At 39.3% G+C, this 24,701-nt stretch overlaps 1 protein-coding gene across 1 annotated transcript in view; it reads right to left on the bottom strand.

Moving 5' to 3' along the window:
• LOC127569407 (teneurin-2-like) overlaps window positions 1-20,440 on the bottom strand; it is a 603,649-nt gene extending 583,209 nt beyond the window's left edge. The window contains 1 exon segment of the mRNA XM_052014021.1: window positions 20,215-20,440. Coding sequence (XP_051869981.1) covers window positions 20,215-20,440 — 226 coding nt within the window.
• Between the last annotated feature and the right edge of the window lie 4,261 nt (window positions 20,441-24,701).

Here is a 24,701-nt window from a genome sequence, read left to right as displayed (position 1 = left end):
AGACTAGTAACTTTGCAGATGACATGCTGCTAGTGGTGTGATAGTGAGGAAGGTTGGCTGATGCTACAGCAGGTTTTAGATCAGATGAAAAGTTGGGCAGAACATTGGCAGATGGAATTTAGTTCCAACAAATGTGAGGTGATGCAGTTTGGGAGGTCAAATAGGGATAGGACATGTATAATAAATGGTAGGGTACTAAGGAATATTGAACAGAGGGGCCTTGAGTTCAAGTCCATACTTCCTGAAAGTGGCCACACAGGTAGATAGGGTGGTGAAGATGGCATATGGCATTCTTGCCTTTGTAAGTCAATACAAAGAATGACAGTCAGGACATAATGTTGCTTTTGCAAAACACTGGTTTGGCTGCATTTGGAGTACTGTGTTCTGGTCGTCACACTATAGGAAGGATGTGGCTGCACTGGAAAGAGTTCAGAGGAGATTCACCAGGATGTTGCGGGAATCGGAGGACCTTAGTTATGGGGAGAGATTGGATGGCCTGGGCTTGTTTTCCCTGGAGTAAGGAAGCTGATGGGTGAGGTATAGAAAATTATGAGGGGCATAGATAGGCTAGATAGTCAGAATCATTTTCTCATGGTAGGGTTATCAAAACAGGAGGGCATAGGTGTGAGGGAGTAGTTTTAAAGGGGATCTGAGGGGAAATCTTTGACACAGAGAATAGTTGATATCTGGAACTTGCTGCCAAAGGAGGTGGTAGAGTCAGATACAAATACTATGCTTAAGAGCCATTTAGACAGGAACTTGAATAGGCAAGGCATGGAAGGGTATGGACCTGGTGTGAGCAAATGGGATGACTGTAGATGAGGAAAAAGGTTGGCATGGATGTCAAGGGCCATAGGGCTCATTTCTGTGCTGTACAACTCTATAATGTTTGCAATCAAACATTTTAAGCCATAGTAAGATCTCAAAAAGTTGTACTCTAGGGAAGAAGTTGAATGAATAATTAGAGCTGATAATTGAATTGCCAATGTATAGAAGTTTGCGTACCAAGTACGGGTTAATGGCATTTGTATGGATGGGTGCTTGATGAATGGCCTTTTTCTAAACTTTCTCACTCTATTGCCTTGAAATGGCAATGGTTTGACCATTTCATGAGGAGCAACGATCTTTCAAAACACATTTAGTTCTTTAAAAAAAAGCATTGTACTGCCATATCAAAATTTGAACTTAACTAGTCCAGCCGCAGTCTGAGATAAGATGATAACGTTTTGATGAAGCCTCACTCCACATACTATAATCCCTGAAGTTTTTTTATGAATGGCTAAAGACGCCTTGTGCAAAAACAACATTTTGGTAATATTCAGTTTTGAACACGCGTTAGACTGAAGGTGGAATGATACACAGGTGAATAATCCAACAACCACTACGAAGTACCATTGCTTATGCATGCTGATATGTTTTGTTGTATTGCTCTTTGATTTCTATTTTCCTATTTCATTGACCACTAATTGATAAAACAATCAAATGAATCTTGTATTCCAGCTCCTTCACGTTCCTTGCCAGCAAAACAAATCCCACTAGGCTTTCTGCCAAAAATAAAATGTCCTGTAGGGTTCTTAAAAAGTGTTTTACAAGTAATCCTTCTAGATCCGAAGGGACTAAGGGTAAATCCTACAGAAAATATCCTGTTTTATTGCATCACCTAGGATCAATAGTGCGATTTAGAAATTCTGCAAGGGTTTAGGAGTTTGACAAAATGTTCAAAGGCTTTGCTCGATGCACTTCATCTTGGAGTGCTTAAAGCAAAATTAATTTTTACCATAAAGAGTACAAAATGATTTTATCTGAGAAAGCAAGGTCTTGAAAATTTGAAAGATGATGCTTGAGCACCTGTTTTATGACAGAGATGACTTCTTGAGAGTAAATAGTCTTGGACATATTCCTGAATAGCTCAAAGCTTCAAAGAGCTAAATAAAAACTGAAAACCTAACTTGTGGGACAGTGTGTCACATCCTAGTGTAGCTGGGCTACACAATTGCACAGGATTCCTCATATGGTTCATCCCATTTGTGTCCATACCATCAGATGCCATATTCAGTGTTTTGAGGACACCTTAAGCAGGGAAGGAAGAAATAAATCCAATAACCTGCCACTTTAGGGCTGCTCTTATTAAGTGAATGTGCTGCATCACCAGAAGATTTTCAGGAAGAATGGTATGTTGTCTGTTTCCTTGCATATGCCAGTGGCATACTGGTAAGTTAACTGACTACTATAAATTAGCACCTAGTGTAGCTGATTGGCGGGAGAATAGGTTACAGAGAAATAAGTGGAGGAATAGGACTGCTATAAGTGCTCTGGGAGCCAGCATAGAACCAATGGGTCAAAATGGCTTCTTTGTATGTTGTAAAGAAATATGAGAAAGTGGTCATTTTTTGTCCTGTTGAAGAACATGTGGTGAGGTACAGTAGCAAAGCAGGCATTGTCCTTTTAACAGTAATTGTTAAACCTGGCTTTGTTTATCAAACACCTGGTGCACGATACAGTGTGCCATTATGCCATGAAAGTACAAAGTAGATCCTGACTTTGAGCAACAAAGTGAAACTGAGACCAGTAAAATAGTAGGTCATTTTACAATGGGCTGGACATTGAAGTGAAAATGAGGTGAAAGGTAACATAGGCTGCCAACTTGCTATTATGTTACTGATCAAATTCCAGATTGAACCCTCTCACTCTGTTTTGGGTGAACTGTTATATTGCACCAAAAATGATATATGACTGTTTTGGCTTTTTCCTGTTCTTGGTGACAGAGACAAATGTCTGTGTAAAAGCAAAGAAAGATTTTTTTTTGAAACCCAAGCTTTGTGGTGTCAACTGAAGCTCATTATTGAGGATCTAACAGGATGCTCAACAATACTCACCTAGCAGCCTTACCCTTTTCCATGTCAATGTCAATATGTGATGACATGGTCTGACAATATGCTGATTCAGAATGGTGGAAAATAAATATCTGCCAGCTGCTAACATAACAACATAACCAGAGGTCTGGAAAAATGTCAGGAGCTCACTGTGAAATGGTGTTCAGCATTGGATTGGGACAAGACTTGCACTGTGAAATAAATACAATGGTCCCGATATTTAAGGGCTGCATGGTTGCAGCTGGGTGTCAAAGGTACAGATGGGAAACTTGGAATCAACGTCGAGTTTATTGTTATATGCACAAGTACATGTATGCACAGGTGCAATCTTGCTTGCAGCACCATCACATGTACATAGCATCATACAAGCAGCATTCACAAGAAAAACATAAAATGAACATAAATTATATACAATTTTTACAAGAAAGAACACAATTAGAACAAAAAAAAATCAAAGTCCATTTCAGTGCAAAGTGATCAAAGTGGTCATCGTGTTGCTAAACTTTAGTGATCAGGGTTGTGCTGGTATTCTTGAATGTTATGAAGTTTTTAACTGTAAGACCTCATTTGAAGTGTTTTTATTCTCTAGCCTCCCACCTGACAATCAACCTGATTGATAGATTGATTGCCTATTTTTTTAGGTAAGAGCACAGAATATAGTTTGTAGAAGAGCACATGGTAAGTCAGGGAAAGATCACTGTTGCAGCTTCTAGACATAGGTGGGAAAGGTCATCGTCATGGAGAAGGTGCTGAGTTGGTGAAGGGTAGGTTCGGGGCAGTTGGATAGGTTGTTGTGCAAACTGTTCTGATCATGGAAGGGAGGGGTTAGCGCAGGGTTGGATAGAGATGGCAGGCAGTGGTTGGTGGCTTTGTACTCTTGAAAAGTGGGAGGCTTACCAGTTAGCCTTGACCTGAAAGAAATACTCCTTCTCTCACCCACCAAATACTACATAAGCACATGCCATATGAATCCAACCTTTTTACATTCCAGATTTTCTGAAAACTGGGCAATCCATCAACATGATTCTAAAATGAAACATTTTTTTTAAATTGGAGACATGCAGTTCCTTAAGAGTTTTTTTCTGATGGATCCACATGCTGACAGCAGATTGATTGTCCATCATCACAGGAGCTTCTATCAGTGGGTGGGAAAGATCAGAGTTATGGCGAAGATGGCTGGGTGGGAGATGGATAGGAAGGGGGTGGTGGGTATAAGTGGTTCCTCACCATCCTCTATCAAAACTAGAAATTCATCACTTCAAACCTTTATCAGATTTTTCACATTTTATTTTTCCACTAAACCTCTACTGCCTATTTTCTGGATTTAGTATTACCTCCCAGTTAAAATGGAAATATGAAACATATCTTCCTTGATTAATTGTCCATTTTTTTTACCATCTTTTACTAATAAGAGACAGGCAGGGCCCTCTGTGTGGCCCAGTGAGCAGAGACATGTGTAGAATGGGATTAATCCATGTTGCTAGAATGCTTCAACACTGATTGTCCATCTCTTCTGCAGTGGGTTCTTATCCAGAACAACTGCATCAGGATGCTGGGCTGGGGAGTGTGGACATAAAACAAATCAGCTGGGGTTCCCCATCTCAATTGTTATCTGCAACCACTCATCAAGTGGGTTGGCAATAGGACAAAAGGTGCTTGGGCTCACAGATCTTGAATAACCAATCATTCACTTCTTCACAAGATCCTAGATATGGATTACAGTAACAGATTTCAAGGCAGTTCCATTTGCTTCCAACAACAGTACATTGTCTACATGTCCCCATATCATTCCTGTAATGTCTCATGTCTGGTAATGTGGCAGCATAAGAACTGAAATGGTGAAGCGATGAAATGAAAATGGAAAAGCAGGAGTGTTGGTAATGAGTCATAACCTATGACTGGAAATTGAACTGGAACAGTCACATTGCTGTTACAAGAGCCTGGCAGAGGCTTGATACTCCACAGCAAGTTGCTCACCTTCAAGCTAGTAATAACCTCTGGAACACATACAAGATTCAACGATGAGCGTGATGGAATTATCTGGGTGGGTGCAGCCTATTTAAGCAGCTCAATGCAATCAAAGAAAGACAATTTTCCTGAACAGCACTCTTGCCATAATACCATTAGAGTTAGCACCCATTCATTCTGTTCCCTGACTGTGGCTGTTGAATGTGCTTTCTACAGGGTGTATTGGGCCAACTCACCATGACTCATGCTGCTGGTACCTCCAACCTCTATAATTCACTACCAACAAGAAGGACACAAGTAGGATTATCTTTAGGAAACCATCACCTTGAAAAGTTCCATTTAAAATACACACCTATCTAATCCAAATTGGACCCAAGTTGTTGTTGATTTGCACTGGATAGGGTATGATGTGGTTCAGTGGTTAAATCACCAGACTAGAATTCCAGATGTCTGGACTAATAATCCAGAGACCTGAGTTCACATTTCACCATGACATCAATGTAATTTAACTTTATTTAACTATATGGAATTTGGAAACTTGTTGTTAAAACTAATCTGATTCCACTACCCCATTTTGGTTGACTCATAAATACCTCTCTGAAATGGCCCAGCAAGCTACTTGGTTCATTGCAAACAAGGATGGAAAATAAACACTGGCCTTGCTGGTTATGCTTGGACCCTGAATGAAAGGATCAGTAAGCAAATTCTCGGGGTTCCTTACATTTCATTGTTGGACTAAAATCATGCCTGTAACAACACTCAATACAAGACAAAGCAGCTGACTGGATTGGCAGCCTGTCCACTGCACTCATTCCCTCCACTAATGGAGCACAGCAGATGCGCTAATCCATCGGCACATCCCAACCCCAGGGCTTCTCCCACAATGAAGGTTGCAGGCACACAGGAACAACACCACCTGCAGGGCTCCCCCAATGTGGAAATGTATTACCAATTCTTCATTGTTACTGGGTCCAAATCCTGGAACATCCTACCTAAGAGAACTCTGGGATAGCCTTCACCTCAAAGATTGCAGCAGTGCAAAAGTGCAGCTCGCCACCACCTCTTCAAGGGCAAATAGTGATGCACACATCCCGTAAAATGAATAAGTGCAAACAATCAAAATTAAACCATGCAATTTTTCTTCATTTTATCATGGAAGAAATCAACTAGAATTCTTCTAGTGATTGGAGAAATGAGAGGAGATCTCATTGAAATGTGCAAAAACTTGAAAGGGCTCAACTGGTTGCATGCAGGGAGAGTGCTTCCCCAGTCTGGGAGATTGAGAATCAGCAGTCATAGTCTCAAGATAAAGGGTAGAATACTTAGGAATGAGAAGAAATTTCTTCACTCAGTGGGTAGTGAACTTCTGGAATTACCAACGATAGTGACTGTGGAGACAAAGCCAACAAACATATTTAAAAAGGGAGTAGATATACCTTTGGAGTCAAAGGGCATCAAAAGATATGCTGAGGAATATTGTCCTGAGATAAAGGATCTTCCATGATTGTACTGAATAGCAGAGAGGATTCTATGGGTCGAATGACCTACTCCTGCCTCTATTTATTTCTGTGTCTCTATGTTCTTGACTAAATTAGGCCATTTAGACATCAAGAATAATTTGATTGGCATTTCACAAACCAAAGGTCAAAAGTTATAAGATAGTATGAAATGAAAGAATAATGTTGAAATTCTTTATTCCTTACAAGTTGTATATTGAACATTATCACTTGAACAAAAAAAAAGCCTTGAATGCTTTTCTGTCAATGGAATTGTGGTGATTCAAGCAACAATAATCTTTCCTCTTAAAGGTTCTTAAGAAAAGCAAGCACAAAATGTTAACCTTTAACTCCTGAAAATATTTCAAACAACATCATTTACCCATTACAGCAGGCAGAATAGTCTGTATATACAAGTTTCTGCTCATCTGGAATCTGACCCCATTTTATAACCAACATATACTTCAAAGGCAGAAGTGGCAGACACACTATTGGACCAATTGGTGTATTTGACTCAAAGGCATGTAGGAGAATGTGAGGCCACTTGATTTCAAAGAAAAAGAGTTTGAAAACACAGACATCAATTTGATTAATACTATTTTGATTTATGGTGGCTGAAGATATTTTTGAAGTAAAACAACAATAAGAAAAAAATGAGTATAGCCCCTTTATCTGAAAGAAGAATAAATGTACATTTGATATTGATAAAAAGTGGATCAGACTACAGGAGCAGTATGATTAGTAAGAATCACATGTTGCACAAAGGAAGAGGAAGAATCCACGTGTGATTGGAAATGGAACGATATCAACTGAAGGATTTGATGCAGGGAGAATAATTGTGAAGTATTACAGTGCATTTTTCATTCCTGCATCCAACTGTTCAAGATTGGAGAAGACGAGATAAACAGAGTGAAGTATTAGAAAAGGGTAGATAAATAGAATGAAGGGTTCAAATAGAGATAAGGTGAATGGAAGTGGTGTGTTAAACTCAGACAAAAATTTAAGGTGGAAGAATGAAAGCATTGAATGACTGGAGATGTTGACTTAAAATTGGAAATAGAATGATAAAAGTGCTAAAGATTTAAATATGGAAAGTTCAACACATTGCGGGCTCAGTATAGAATAAAAACAAATGTGAAAGCACAATGAATTATTATCGATGGAGGGATTAAAAATATTGAATCTTTAGAAATGGCACAGCCAGCAGCAGTATTCTATAAAATATTTCATCAGTAGATGAGTTTAATGATAGCAGAGTTAAAACAGAACAATACAGCACAGGAACAGGACCTTTGGCCCATGATGTCTGTTTTGACCAAGATGCCAATTTAAACTGCAAATCTGGATACACATGGACCATATCCCTCCATTCCCTGCCTCTTCATGTTTCCATCTGAATGCCTCTTAAATGTTGCTATCATCTTTACTTCCACCATTTCCCCTGCAGTCTGTTCCAAGCACCTATCACTTTGAGTAAAAAACTCATAAATTTCTCTTAAACTTTCTTCCTCTCACCTTAAAGTAGTACTTTCTCGTATTTGATATTTTCACCTTGGGGAAAAAGACTCCGATTATCTACCCTACCTATTCCTTTCATAATTTGATATATTTCTATCAGGTCGCCCCTCAGCCTCTGATGCTCCAGAGAAAACAATCCAAGTTTGTTCAGCCTTGCCTTAAGCTAATTCTCTCTAATCTAGGTAACATCCTGGTGAACCTCTTCTGCACCCTCTCTAAAGTCTCCAAATCCTTCCTATAATGAGACAAGCAGTACTCCAAATGTGGCTGTCCCAAACTTTGACACAGCTGCAATATGACTTCCCTGCTTTTATACTTGGTGTCCCAGCTGATCAAGGCAAGCATGCCGTATGCCTTCTTTACCACTCTATCTACTTGTGTTGCCACTTCCAGGGAGTTATGGACTTGCACCCCATGATCGCCCCGTACATCAATGCTCCTAAGGGTCTTGCCATTTATTGTGCACTTTCCTCTTACATTTGACCTCACTCTTGTCCAGGTTAAAGCATTAAACCCATTTCTCTGCCCATATTTCCAACTGGGCTTCACATAAACAACAAACAATCTGTTGGAGGAACTGTACTGTAGAGTCCCCCTCTGAATCTCAAAAAAAGACACACATACTATTTGTAATTGTCATTTACATATGGGAATGAAATTATTATTAGTATAAAGAAACAAGGAAAACAAAGAACATCTGTGGACAGGACTTTTGTGACTTTTTCTTTCCTCCCACAGATGCTGCTCAACCCTTTGAGTTCCTCCAGCTGATTGTTTATTGCTCCAAATTCCAGCATCTGCAGTAGCTGGTGTCTCTGGTCGATACATAAGTTTAGCATAGATATTTCAAGATTCAGGTCCAAAACCCCAAAACTGGTAGGTTCTGAGGTTATTAAACAAGAATTACTGACAGTGTTACAAGAAGAAGAAATGATAAACACGCTGCTTTTTAAACAAAGGATTAATTCTCAATGGAATGACCATCTCATAAGTGGTGTGAGGAATACAGTCATGGAAATAGAATATGGGAAATACCCAAAGTATTCAGTCAAACATTGACCTGAAATGTCAACTTCATTTGCGGCTCTGTCCACAGATGTTGTTTGATTTACTGAATAATTGCAGCAAGTTTTTTTTATACTAATAATAATTTCATGTCCACATGTAAATGACAATTACAACTAGTGTGTGTTTTTTTTGAGATTCAGAGGGGCATTCTACAATACAGTAGACATTCAGAAGTAGCTTAACTGCTGTTTTTTGCAGTAGAAGGTGATTATAAATGATTTGAGTAGCATATTGAGCATTGTATTATAAAAGAATTCCAGTGGATTGCAATACTTACAGTTATCATTGTAGAACAGTAAGTTATAGCAATATGAATGTATCATTAACAAACCATACACTTAGTGACATTCCCCCTTTAAATAATTTGTGATGAACAGAATTTGATGTTTTGAAGGCAACAAAAATGTCTACTTTTTTGTCTCACAGAAATGTTCCATTTTCTCAACCTCATATATTTGGACTTGAGATCCCCCATTTAACTTCATTTGAAACTTTATAATCTTTCTTTTTTGGTATTTTAGCTCAAAAAAAATCTGTCTTGCGTCCTTCCCCTCAGTCTCACGTCTCGAAGGTTTATCTCTAACCTAATTTGATCCCCTTATTCAGTCTCATAGGCTAAGAGTTTTTTTTCTTCCATTGCTGGTGATAGACTCATCTTTTTCTGTTCTCTCCTCCTCCCCAGTCCCACCAACTCAAATCACTGCCACGTTCCACTTTAGGCGGGGGCAATGTTAATATATCTTTTACACCTTTGCAAAGCATCTGCTGTTCCCATACACAACATTTTATCCGGTAAAGTCCATCACGCTTTTACAATTTTGCAACTACTGATAAATCAATGCACCAGACATTCCTGTGCGAGCTGTAACTTCTGTATAGCTAAAGAGTTATAATTATCAATCCCACTGTATTAATAAATTTTGGTTCACTAAAGAGGGGTGCCACACACTTCCTGAAGTTCACAGCCACTGGTAGAAAATGTTAAGTTTATCACTGTATTATGGAGCGTGGAAGAGCATCATATGATAACATTGGGCATGATAATATGTGCATACGTTCCTGGAATTACAGCGTAAAGACAGAGTATTATGTTGCTGTCTTCTGAACACCACATTACCAGACTGGTATTTGGCATTCAGCTTTTAAACTTGGCACCTTTTAACTTTAGTTGGGAAACTCTAGAAACGGGTTGGAGGTCCTTCCACTTGCGTACAATAATCATGATAATTATGATACTGTATTAACAACTGAGAAATTGTGAGTTCAAGTCCCATTATGGCAAGTAATTAAAATCCAATTTTAAAATTTTGTATTTGTAATCTACCTCCTCAATTTTATATGGTAGAATTCATTAATAATAAACAAAAATCACAAACGTGGACAAGGAATGAAAATACCATCTTTCCCAGAAGCTAGTAGATACATACAGATGTATAAGAATTACCCAAGAATTTTAAGGATTTATAAAATATTCTTTTTGTAACTTATTCACTTTGCTTTGTTGTATGAGATGGAATTGGGTTTTTACACATCTACTAAACTATAGCTACTGCTTATCAACTTTTCCAACCACAAAACATTTTTTTAGATGTGTGGATTGCAATTTCCTCAGATAAATAATTGAAATTATAATTGACTTTTAAATGAAAAAATGCTTGAACATGACATTTCAGATTCCATATGCATGTCCAAATAACTATTATGGACAATATAAAATGTTTAAACTATTATCTAAAACTTTTGCTCTGATTTTGCTTTTTCCTGTCTGTGAGAGACTTTCAATTGAATTTAATTGAATGTTCAATCAGTTTGATAACATCACTGGCACTGGGCACTCGGGGTCCCAGATGCCTAACCGTAATCAATGTCTGAAAATGTAAAGCCCACATCATAAAGATTGCAAAATATTGTGGGAAACATTCTTCAAGACCAGTAGACTTGTAGACTTCAAGACCTGTAGCCTAGTGCTGCAAGCAGTTAAGAAGGCTTGTGGCATATTGGCCTTCACGGTGAGAGGAATTGAATATTGGAGTGGGGATATCTTACTGCAGTTGTTCAGGCATTCAGTGAGACCTTATCTTGAATATTTTGTGGAGCTTTGGTCTCCTTATCTGTGGAAGGATGTTCTTGCTATGGAGGAAGTGCAGTGAAGGTTCAACAAATTGATTCCTGGCTTATACATTTTCGAGGTTAGATAAATGAAACTTATAAAATCCCGAACACATATGCAGAAAAGATATTCCAGATAGAGAGGAACTCCAGAACTAGAGGTCACAACCCAAGGACATTTAGCACTGAGATGAAGAGAAGCCTTGTCAACCAGAGCATGGTGAACCTATGGAATTCTCTACCACAGAAGGCAATTGAAGGCAAAGCATTAAATATATTCATGAAGGAGTTTGATATAATAGAAATGACTAAAGGGGAGAAAGCAGGAACAACATAATGTACTTGAATGATCAGCCATGATCCTATTGAATATTGGAGCAGTCTTTAAGGGCCAAATGGCCTACTCCTGCTCCTAATTTCTATATTTCAATGCCTCATTGTTGACCACAAGATCCAGGCCTTTAATTACATTACTTCTCTGGGAATACCTTTTATGGGTGAGCCTCGTATGAAGGGATGAGAAGAACTGTCAAGCAGTGAACTTTCCTTGCACAATTCTCAATGTGAATTAATGTATGCAGTGCTGTAAGCATACAATTTGTTCTTAAAGAGCAGGATTACAATAAAATCGCAGCCAATGCTGAAGGGGAGAGATAAGCTTTGTTTTTCCTATATTGCACCCTCTTATTTAAATTTTTAAAAAAATCTATGTTAGCCGATCCACACCTTTCTCTGTCCAAATGATTGCTATGATATCTGATAAGTTTTATTGAACAATTTTTTACAATGCTTATTAAAGCATCGCCATTTTGACCTTTTTCACATATAACCTCAATCCTGAAGTGATGAGACAGTCAGTCTTCATCCTGTGAGAACATCACTTCCAATGTATAACACTGATTTTTAACTTAACTGAATTTGTTAAAGATGCCTGAAATGGGAAGGAAAATACCCCTACAACAGTGTGATCACTCTGTCTTTACTGTTTATAAAGGAAGCATGTTGCCTGGCAACATTTTCAGCTTTGAAATGTTAGTTCATGGGGAAGCTAGGAACATATGAATTAGGAGCAGGAGTAGGCTATTTGTCCTTCCAGACTGCTTCACCATTTAATACTGATCTGATTATAATCTCATTCCCGTCTATCCCTTTGCTTACCAAGAATCTGTTCACCTCTGCCTTAAGGAAAATCAAAGCCCTTGCTTCCACCATCTTTTGACGAAAAAAGTTCCAAAGAAAAAGAAAAAAAATCACCTCTTCCCTCTCTTAAATGGGCAACGCCTTATTTTTAAACAGTGACCCTTAGTTTTAGATTCGCCCACAGGAGGAAACAACCCTCTTCACATCCAAGGGATGGAGTGGTTTACTCTGTTCTTTCTGTGTATTTTCCGTGCTACTAAATTTCTTTGAGAACTTTATGTTCCTCCATTTTTGGCATCCTATATAACCTCCTTTCCCTTTGCCCTTGGTTGATGGCTGTTCCTTCAGCCAGCAACCTTAATCTCCATCACCCCTCCAACTCTTTCATCATTTAAAATCCTCCTTAACACCAAGCTCAAGCCTCCTAATATCTCCTTTGGCTTCATATCAATTTTTGCTTGATTATACATCTGTGAAGCAATGTGGGACATGTTCCCATGTTAATGATGCTCCGTAAATGTAAGTGCTGCAAGCTGGACATGTTAAATAAAAATGTCTGGATCAGAGTCAGAGTAACTCAGTGGACTTGCAATAATCCACCAAACATTTTCTCTGGTGCTTTTGTAGTCAAGTAAGTAGTCACTTGAGCATTGTGATTGACAGTGTAAATGCTCACAAGCACTGTAACACCAAGGCATCAGCATGCCTTAGGCCAAAGATAATCACTTGAACACCAATCAGTTCATCTAGACTTCATTGTGACTGTATAATTTTAGCAAGCACCAACTTGCTGTTGGTCTGCTCACCAAATAGCAACAGAACAGATTAATTTGTACCACTGTACCCTGCTGAAATGAGTTTGAGATCAGCCCTTCTATCTTATAAAGTGTTTACATTACAGGTGTAACTTTGGTGCAAAGTGCTTTTGCTTCACACCATCGCTTGCAATTACAATGCAGTTTCTTTCCAACATCGCATACTTTACGTGTGGTATAAATGTAACCTGAAGTCAGAATCAGTGTTCAAACTGACACTTAAGTGAAGCAGAATAAAGGAATTTCACCCTGTTTTGTTTCATCAGCAGCTCCATCCCTCAAAATCCAATTTATACTGCATATTTTGAAAGTTAATGTGAAGGTGAAACATTTTTCATTGGTCTTAAATCTATAGTGGAAACTTAGTAAATATTTGTTGATGCAAAAGGATGTTTCAGCTTCTGTTTTGCTGCGATGCATTTCTTTCCTCTCCACAAAAGTGGGCACTAGCTTCATCCAGAGAACATTTTAATTCATATAAAAAAAATCCTTCAAGTGGTTTAAAGTGGCTTGATGTCTCCATTATCTTGCATTCTTATCATCAGTCCATCGTCTGGCTGCCTGCCAAATACCAGTCATGCAGGGATGAGTGGGAGCAAATATTCAAACTCACAGGTGATCACAAAGAGAGACAGTGTAAAGTAAACAGCCAGTGGTCACTTCAAAAGTTGTGAAATGCAACATCTCATTTTTTTATGTAAAAACACTACTATAATAAGACAACTGTGGGCCTGTTGCAAATGATGTATATATAAATAGTTCTGGAGCTTTCAAACATAGAACTGATGTGGTGGGAAATCAGAAGTCAAATTGAAAATAAAAACTTTAATCACACCTGAGAACAGGCTTGTTATCACAGCCAATTAACACAAGCTGAGTGAGAAATAAGCATAGGGATAACTCAAAATACACCAGCCCTCCTGATAACAACAGGCATGCCATATTCCAAATATTGGTCTCAAAGTCTGGAGAAAATTATATTATGCGGGGGCAAATTACTTCAGTGTAACATTAATGATTATTACAATTGTAGGAAACAAAATTATGGTCTTTTACAACTCAGACAGAAATGCAGTTGTGTTACAGCAGATGGATACCATTCTGATTGGCCTCATTGTGGTCTGGCATCTTGAACAATCCACGAATGGGAAGTGAATTACAGATGGACAAATCCCACATACCTAAATACTCAACATCACCAGAAACTGATTATCTGGTCATTATCACATTGCTTTGTTTTAATGCTGATGAAGGTGAACACGTCCAACACCACTGGTTCCATTCCCCCCAAGCGGCACCATGGAATAAAGTAGCTGGAGTTTAAGCATGAGGAAATTCTTCACTATTTACAACCATTAATCATGGTCGCATTGGAAAATCCCATGCTGTATGGTCAGGATTCTGGGCTAAGACAGGGAGTATTATACACTAAACATTCTTCTTTTCATCAATCTATTGAAAAAGCAGCTTTGTTTCAAAAAATGTGAGAAAATATTAATTTTATCTTGACAAATCATGAGGAACTTGCACACAATTACACACTATCAATAAAACTACCAGTGCCTTCGAACACCATACCAGTGAACCCATGAACCAACTGGCACAACCCTAATCACTACAGTTTAGCAACACTATCACCACCTTGATCACTTTGCACTAAAATGGACCTTGTTTTTTTTGTTCTAATTGTGTTCTTTCTTGTAAAAATTGTGTACGAATTTTGTTTAATTTATGCTTTTCTTGTAAATGCTGCTTGTATGATATGTGCCTGTGCTGCTGCTTCAAGTAAGTTTTTCATTGCACCTGTGCATATGACAATAAACTTGACTTTGACTATATTTTTGAAGGATGGTGGACAAGATTTTATCGGCTCACACTAACAAACAGGATCAGGTCTGACCATTGTCACAGCTACAAGGAGTGTGCGAAAACTTCCTCTTTTGTTATTAACTCATGGGATGTGAACGTCACTGGCAAAGCTGGCATTCATTGCTCATCCCTGCATGCCACATTTGTCAACCATTTCAGAGGGCAATGAAGAGCCAATTACATTGGTGCATCTAATCAATCACATTTATGGGTCCAGAGTTACATATAGGCCAGACGACATCGGGATTTCCTTCCCTTAAGTTAAATAGTGCACCAAATGATGAGTATTTCAAGCATATTTGTCAATTTGCTTGAAATACTCATCATTTCAAATGCCAGCTTTGTTGAAAGAAACTCCTGGCTTATTCAACTACTTGAATTGAAATTCTGCTATTTACCACAGTGAAATTCAAACTCATCTTTCTGGATCCAGTTATTTGGACATTCTTCCCTTAATATAGCCCTTAGCTACCATATTCCTTGTCCACAGTCAAGCCTTTTGTGGATTTCACTTAGAGGAAAAAAGAGGATGAAGAGTCTACAGGAGGTTTATGACTTGTATCAGAACTAATGTAAGCAGTGGAAAGGAGCACAAGATATTATGAAAATAATGAATAAAAATTACAAGGCAATTCTAACCCTCTTTATATAAAGACAGCGGAGCACTCTTACAGAAAACAATCTCTTTATCCAACGCTCTTTCATGTAAAACAATGAAAGGTTAATCTATGCAATAATGCCTTTCTTCTATACCATTGTAGTTCTTTTGTAAATGTTGCAATTTTCTGCCTCCCTTTTATAAACCTTAAAAGGAAAACTGTAGATAGAATCTAGTTCTGTATCAATAACTGTATCAAATGTGACTTCCCACCACAAGATATTTAAATGCAATAATGACAGCTCACCGTCTTCTGCCCTCCATCACATGCACTGCGATGCATTCTCAACAGAAATCTTTCATGTCAGTAATCCAGTTTATTTCAGGCACTGCCAGGCAAGGCATCAGTATGAAGCAAACAAAAAATCAGCCCAATCTATCTGATTTAACCTAGTCCCCCACCACCCTCTTCCCCCCCCCATATAGACAGAGAGGCATTCCAGGGTGCTCATCGACACTGGATAAGCTCCATGTCAGTGCACCACATGCAACTGCTGTGGTGGTCTTGTGGCCTATAAACCTGAAGATCTCCTCAAAATACTACAGTGATATACCATTACTGGATGCAGCTTAGGAGGACACTTGTCTTGGAATCTTGAGTTTGAGGCCTACTGCAGACCACAAATCCAGGCTGAAAATCCAGTGAGGTGTCAAACTCCAAGTGAGATTCTAACCCAAAGCTCTTGTCTGCCCTTTCAGCCCAGTTGTAAATAAACACATTATACGATTTCAAAGAAGAGTTGTGGAGTTATCTCTGGTACCTAGGCCAATATTAATTACTAAGCAACATCACTAAAACATGGATCATCCTTGTGGGAGCTTGGTGTGAGCAAATTGGCTGCTGGATCACCTACATTAAAATCATGAACACAGCTCTGAAAAAAATGTACTCCAATGATTACGAGGTGCAATGGGGTATTCTATGCTCAAGAAAGACACTATGCAAAGGCAAATGGTTCTCTCACTTTAATTGGTTTTTACAAGGATTTTTAAGATATAATTAAAATTTAGTGGTGTTCAGAGTTCAACACCTATGAAAATGTTTGGTCAAGCTGTGGAACTGTGCAGCAACAAATGTTACATTTATGTGAGTTTTAAATCTGTATGCTGAAAATAGGGGACGCGTTTGAAATAAGGATGTTGTAGAACACCAGCAACAGTTGAAAAATAAAAGCAGATGCTCAAATGGTGATCTGAAGACACGAAGATCAGTGTCAAAAGAACTGTGCACATATCTTTCGAAAATCGCAGGAAAACCGTGTGTACAATTGGCTATTTATAATGGAAAGTTAGAAAGAGGAAGAAGGAGGCACACAAGGTGGAAGCACAACATGAAGAAAATGGTACCAGTAGAAGAAGTACGGGGTTATAGGCACCAAACTTCTTTTGGAAATAGAAAAACAAATTGTTTAAAAGAGGTAACACCGTGATGCGTAAATAGAAGCCAACTCCCTAATGCTACTTAATGATATTTTGTGGGAGACAATGTTTTAAACAGAAAGGAGAGTAGATTTTTTGTTTGCTTTTAATGGAGGCTACCACAAGGCATCAGGTATTCCCGTTACTTCTCACACAGCAGGTCCCCAATCTCAACCTTGTTATCGGACAAAAACAGTTGGTGATGGCTATATGTTTCCTTGTGGGTAGGAAGGGGGGCAAATAACAATAAATTGCTCAGCCTGAGATTTGATCTCCTGTTTCTTAATGGCTGTCAGTGGAAAGCTGCAAGTAAGGGCCCTGCATGAGCTTTCAGTGGAGAAATGATCTCTGTCAAGAGAGGATGAAGGATAGCGAAAGAGAATATATAGTTCATTATTAAAAAGTAGGAAAAGTAGGAAAATTAACCTGTCATGGGCAAAGTATTTTAAAAATGGTTCCCTCTACGGCAATTTATATGAAGGTACTCAAAGGACAGAAAATACTGTTCAGTCCTTAAACCCTTCCTTATCCAGATGTAGTGTGGCTATATACACCATCAACAACTCCCAGCAACCTCCTAGCCATGCATTCTCCAGGGAGAGGAAAAAAAGGTGGCCAATTTAAGAAAAAAACTCTGGGGAAATTTCTCTCCAACCCCCTAAGGCAATTAAGCAAGCTGCAGGAAACCACAGTGACTCATGAATCTCACTATTTCTAACTACCCTGCAACTTATCTTTTATAACTTGATATGTCCTCATATTTTATTTAAGATGGCTCTCAAACACAAGGTTGTAATGAGGCTTTCCCGTGTTGCTGCTTCCCAGATTCAGAGCAAAAATGTAAGCAATGAACACCCACAAGCAATTAGACATTGATCATCATAATAAAAATCAGATTGCTTGTGCTGAGATGCTAACATAAACAAATAAGTAAAACTAACAAAGTTGACATTCTGTCCCTTCTGGGCACCAAAATGGTAGCTGGAATATATGGAAGCACTCAAGTTTATATCTTGTATAACAATTTGGGTCTTTATCCAAACAATTTCTTTGTAGGTATAACTGAAAGCAATTTTCTAAATATGCTAAATCGCCAGGAAATTAGTTGCACAACACCAAGATGCTTAAACTGTACAATACCTGAAGAGCAGAGCAAAAGTAATCAGTCTATTCTTTCGAGAACATGTATTTTTTTACAGTGCAACAATAAATAACACTATTTTTAAGTAAAAGTCGGGTTACTTTCCTGCTAAACCCTTAAGATGCAATACTGCAAGTGGATGATGTGAATTATAATTTATCCATCTTTCACCAGACCTAAAGCTCAACAGCAAGAAATGATTTATGCCATGAGATATCTTTCATCTTATAACCATTTATTTGAAATAAAATGCCAGTCATGGTCAACCAGTCTTTGTATGTTGTGAGGTTGGGTGGTTAATATCTGGATATTGGCACTTCCTCTACAGTTTTCTCTAAACAGCTCAGCATTCTGGATGATTACAATTATCTGTTCTATTGCTTCACAATCTGAAATCTTAAAATTTCAGATTGATTGTTTCAGCTACCAAGCAATTTTTGACTTAATTGGTTTTGTGAATGGCAGTAAAAGAACAAAGAAATCCCTTTTCTATGTTTCCTGTTGAAAATGATAACTGGGTCTAATTACTTGAAGCAATCACATGCTCAGCATCTAACAACTTTTCCACAGTGGAATTCTCATACAGACCTCCCAGAGACACAGCTGGGTGAAGCCATTTGAAACACAGATTCATCCATCTAAAATCATATAAAATATAAAAATCCTTCTGTTTCTTCTGGCATGATATTCAAATAACTTTGATGTCTAAGCCTGCCCTTCATGGAAACAAGATGATGGATGCTCAAACATATCTTGCATTATTTTAAACCACATTTTTCCTGTACTGGTTGAGAAGAGTTCACACAGAAAATCCTATAGAATGATAATTTATCCCATTACAAACGGAATTTCTGCAACTTCACCTATTCTGTCTGCCAATAGAACTGCAAACACAGACTTGCCATTATTTTCTTGTCCTTAATAGAATTTTAATAATTGATGCTTTGCTTCCAATCGGCCTTCCAATGGCTTTCTTCAATTTTTTTTGCTCAGGAAGGCAGTAGAGCCTAATGGGAATGAGAGCAGTTTGCTCAAACAGCTTCTGAACTGCTCTCACGTCGCTTCCAGACCACTTTGAGAGCTTGCTCTTAATGCAGCATTAGGTGTACCATTAAAATACTTACCATTATCTCAGCAATTCTGTTAAAATCTAGGGAATGGCTTCTGACATGACAAAATGTTTCAGAAAAATCTGAAAACCTAAATGACAAAACTCTGGTACCAGCAATGAAATTAAATGCACTGGATCTCGTGTGTGGTCAGCTTGAAAGTTTGTTTAAGAGAGGAAATGAAAATAAATTAAAACAGATATCATTCTTTGCATCCTTGCAGATACTATGATTTTCCACTGGTTTCCCAAGAAACTGTGCCACAGTCACTCAGGTGTCTCAAGATTTACACAGCATTCAATGGTGATCATATGAGCTTTGCCTTTGCATTACAGAGTTAGGGACTGTGAGAATGGCACCTTCAGCAAAAGAAAATTCTGTCACTTTCAATTTATTTGCAAAAGAAAATAAACCTTCCTGTTCAAGACATAGTTAATGGGCAAACAAATACGTCTGCTCAAATGTTGTTTTTCATGCACAAAGGCAAAGGGGTGCTTTGAAACTCCTAGCTGTAAATGTGACAACTACTTAACAAGCATTATAATGTCTGCAATGTCTCACCTCACCCTTCCCCAACTCTTTATATTTAAAAGACTTTTCCTCCAATTAGAGACACTGGTCCAAAGTGGGACAGGCTAGTGGAAGGAAATCCTCTCCCAATGAATTTCTGACAATGGATCGAGATATGAGAAAAATCCCCCATTTATATTCTTACACCAGATACTCCACCCTTTAAAAGAACTGCTCATTATTCAAACATCATACATTTCCCTTGGAGATAGATTTAAAAACATTTAACTGCAAACTTTTACTTGCATTATGCAGAATCATTTCCTGATAATCAGTTCTAAGAAGCAGTATTACTCATTTCAGATCGCTGTCTCTGTAAGATTCTCATTAAATTTCAGTCTGGTTGGAGATGAATTAAGGATGTATGATGAACTTTTGAGAGCTGCATAAGACTTAGCTTGTCTCTAATATTTAATTTTCCTTCAATTACAATATAAAACAAAAAACCCAGTCACCTTTACCTTGCCTGGAGAATTCGTCTGATTCCCTGTGGACCAATTCTGTGACACGAGTCCCGTAATGTAGTCTGGCATCGTGATCGTATGCTTTAAGGGTCTCACTTGAGCTGTAGGATTTCTGTGTGGGCACCCTGCACTCTTCGCTATCCAGTGAGGAGCTTGTGTAGCGACATTCCTTCACACACCTCCCACGTGTCAAGGAGCGGTGCCTCCGGTCTTTAACATCCATTCTTTACCACAGACTTTTCTGATGGTCGTATTTGAAAAGATTTTCAGCTCAAGGTAACCTGAAATATGGAACAAAAATAGCCTTGAAACAATGTACAGTATCTAACTGTAAATAAATTTGAGGGAACAAGAATGACTTATACACTCTGCACATTGGCTATAAAGAGACAATTTACTAATACCTAGCAATAAATACCTAATATTTGTTTCTGAAGCTCACCAAGTCAACATCAACTGAAAGCTGAAAACACTCAGCAGGACAGACAGCATCAATGGAAAGAGAAAGAGTGTTAAAATTTCAGGTTGAGGACTCCTCATGAGGTCTTGATCCTAAAACGTTAGCTCTGATTCTCTCTCACAGATACTGCTTGACCTGTTGTGTATTTCTAATAGTTTTTTTGTTTTAATTTTAGGTTTTCAGAGTCTGCAGCATTTTTTAAAAATAAGCTTAAAATTAATTCTTTGTTCAGGAATTCAAGTTGGTGCCAAAGACAGTCTGCACACAAAAATAAAACATTGCCGATGCTGGAAATCTGGAACTGAAGAAGAAGGGAGCAACTGTGCAGAAAGAAGCAGAGTTAATGTTTCAGGACCACGAATAACAGTTTTCTGCATAAAGGAGGGCTTGATATTGATGAGCACAATGAGCTCTGTTGGTGATGAGAGTATAGTCTTCACTTCCCTAGATTCACAGTGGGGTTGCCGAGGCTGAATGAAGGTGGCTGGTCTCCCCATTAGTGATCCCAGACATTAATGACAAAATTCATCATTGCCCTTCATGCACCAGCACAGTGTATCGAGTGATCGAAGACCAAGATTTCAAAACTGGCACTAGGCTTGTGGTCTACCAAGCAGCAGTGATCCACGCCCACCTCGATGCTTCAGAAGCATGGATTGCCGACAGTGGACAACTCAAAGCACTGAAGGAGTACCAACAATGCTATCTCCACAAAATCCTCCAAATTCATTGTGTTGAACCTACATTAATGACATCTCATTGGCTAATGTCCTCCACCTCAAGGCTCTGAATACTCTGAACCAGCTCTGTTGGTTAGGCTTCATCATCCCTCACCTCACACCAGACTCCCAAAAACAGGGTAACGTAGCGGTTAGCGTGACGCTATTACAGCGCCAGCTATCGGGGTTCAATTCTCGTCACTGTCTGTAAGGAGTTTGTACATTCTCCCTGTGTCTGCGTGGGTTTCCTCCAGGTGCTCTGGTTTCCTCCCACATTCCAAAGATGTACAGGTAGGTTAATATGGGCGGTGCGGACTCGTTGGGCTGGAAGGTAACTTGTTGGTAACTCATTGTTACCATGCTGTAAATAAAGTTTTAAGTTTTAAAATAATTCCAAATGCAGCACAGTGGCACAGGTGGTAAAGCTGTTGTCTTGCAACTCCAGCCACCTGGGTTCAATCCTGACCTTGGGTGCTGTTTGTCTGGAGTTTGTATGTTCTCCCTGTGACCACAGTGGTTTCCCCTGAGTGCTCCAGTTTCCATCCCACATCCTAAAGACATGTTGGTTAATTAGTCACTGTACATTGCCCCTAGTGTGTAGGTAATTAATAGAATCTGGGAGACGATGGAATCGTGAAGAAGAAAAAATGGATTAGAGTAGGATTAGTGCACAACTGGATGCTTGATGGTTGGTCTGGACTTGGAGGGCTGAGTCCACTTCCATACCATATATCTCTATGATTCTGTTACTCTATGACTCTCTCAATGCAAGTGAATTCTTGGAGGACAAAATACATGCTTCAAGGACATTCTCAATACTTCCTGGAAAAAATGGATAATCCTCACCAATTCCTCAGCTGTGACTGTTCAAAGTACCTAAGCATCAGGGAAGCCACAAAGCACTTTGAGTCTCAACAATGTGAGCAGACAGGAGGTGTGTGGAAACAATGGAAGGAGCACGCAACATCCCAAAAAATCCTCACCCAGTCCATTTAGCAGCACCTGTCCCACCTGTGTCAGTGGCCGGAGATCCCACAGAAGACCTTATTAATCATCTCAGAACTCACAGAACTGGAGTGGTAGCAAGCCATCCTCAACCCTGTAGAACTACCTAAGAAGTGACCTTGAGACCTGAGCATGTACATTTTTCTACAGGTTTACAATAGGTCATAGAACACTACAGCAGAGTACAGGCCCTTCAGCCCACAATGTTGTGCCGACATTTTATCCTGCTCTAAGATCTACCTAACCCTCCCCTCCCACATTGCCCCCCATTTCTCTATCATTCATGTGTCTAAGAGTCTCTCAAATGTCCCTAATGTATCTGTCCCCACAACCTCTGCCGGCAGTGCGTTCCATGCACCCACTACTCTCTGTGTAAAAAAACTTACCGCTGACATCCCCCTTATACCTTCCTCCAATCACCTTAAAATTATGTCCCCATTGTCGCCCTGGGAAAAAGTCTCTGACTGTCCACTCAATCTATGCCTCATCAGCTTGTACACCTCTCATCTTCCTTCTCTCCAAAGAGAAATGTCATGAGATTTTAAAAAATAATGATGTGCACTGGGTGAACTGAGCAAAGATATCATGGAGAAACAAGAGTCCTGATGCAGGGTTTCGACCCAAAGCATCTTCTATTCCTTTTTTCTCCCATAGAGTTCCTCCAGCAGATTGTTTGTTCCCAAAGATATCATGGATGTGGCTAGGGATGATATGTACAGGATAGGTGGTCATAAAATATCCTGAAACATGTTAAAAGTAACATCATTCATACTGAATGCAATAGTTGGCTGGTGGATTCTTATCACCCACTGAAAATCAGGCCAAGTTTTACAAACCACTTCAAGAAAAAGCAGATTCTAATAAATTACTTGTTGAAAATGTTTTTTTCAAGAAGTCACCTTTTTAACTTTTATGTCTTGATGTCTCTAGCCTTTTACTCCATGGGGCCATTAATGTAACAAGTTGTAACCCTTCTTCGGCAGTCCCTCAGGAACGAGGAGTGACTTACTTCCACACTGGTCTCATTAGTTCTCTGGTGACTGACGCAACCTATATGGGAACAGCAGACTCTTCCACAGATGGGGCAGCAAGTTCCCAACAGGATGGGTGGTTGGGTAGTTTGTCTATTCCTTCCACCATTTAGGCAGGGCTTCTGCATGTTCCTGATGCATGGTCTCAGGATCCTCGATACATACTGAATGATCCTTCTTCATTTTGAGTGGTTATGAGCCAAAGACTTGGCATTTTTCAGGAAGGCTTTGGGCACATCCTTGAATCTTTTCCTCTGACCTCCTGGTAATCTCTCCTGTGCCAAAGCTCGGAATATAGCATCAATTCTGGGAGTCTGGAGTTGGGCATGGAATTGGTGTGACGAGCCCGTTGGACCCGACTGAGTTACTCAATTGAGTTACTAACTGAGTTACTAACTGTTACTCAATGTTGGGAATGCTGGCTCGGGAGAGGAGGCTGATGTTGATTCCTTTCCCCTTCCAGTGAATTCAGGGGATTTTGTGGAGGCGGTATTGGTGATATCCTTCCAGTACCTTGAGGTACCTGCTGTAGGTAATCCAATTCCCAGAGAAGTGATCATTGCTTACTGGTGGACTATGAGTTCCACGCCAGGTCTGAAGTCTTGATCTTCCAACACCCTTTTCCTCAGTCGACCAAGGGATGTGCTGGCATCATGAATTTTATCCTCAATATCTGCCTTCACTGACTGTTGACACCAGAGATATGAGGACTTGCCCACTTTTACCTTTATTGTCAGATGGAAGTGTTGCACAGTGGAAGCTGGTTGGTAGAGGACCTTTGAATTATGGATATTGAGGATATGGCCCATTCTCTTGTGTTCTTTAGTGAACAAGTTGATGCTTGGACTGGATTGGGCTGGGTGAGGCTTGGAGCTCAGTTTCTGAGCACACGTGAACACAAGTGTCCCTCCATTCTTGACTCTCAGAGGGATGGGACGCTTAGTGCATAGGCTGTAAATGGCCTTCACAGTACTCAAAAAATTCATGCATGCCCTTGCTACCAGCGAGGTGCTGAGCCTCCTGCACTCTTTCTATCCACCATCTGACCTTTAGCTCGCAGGTTTTCTGCTGGATTTCTGCCTTCAAGTGCTTGCAGAGCCCTTTCTTTTCCCTTGAATAATGATGGGGTGTCCAATCCAGGAATACTTTACATTCGTGATTAATTAGCTCCTTGATCTCCTTGGCATTTTCAACATACCATCCCTGGTTCTCCTCGGTAGGGAAGCCAAGAGCCTCCTCACAGATGTCAATCATGGCAGACTTCAGGGC

Source organism: Pristis pectinata, chromosome 4 (genome assembly GCF_009764475.1).
Source record: "Pristis pectinata isolate sPriPec2 chromosome 4, sPriPec2.1.pri, whole genome shotgun sequence".
In the NCBI taxonomy this organism is placed as follows: Eukaryota; Metazoa; Chordata; class Chondrichthyes; order Rhinopristiformes; family Pristidae; genus Pristis; species Pristis pectinata.
Note: the sequence above shows the minus strand (reverse complement) of the source record. Positions and strands in the feature narration are given on the sequence as shown.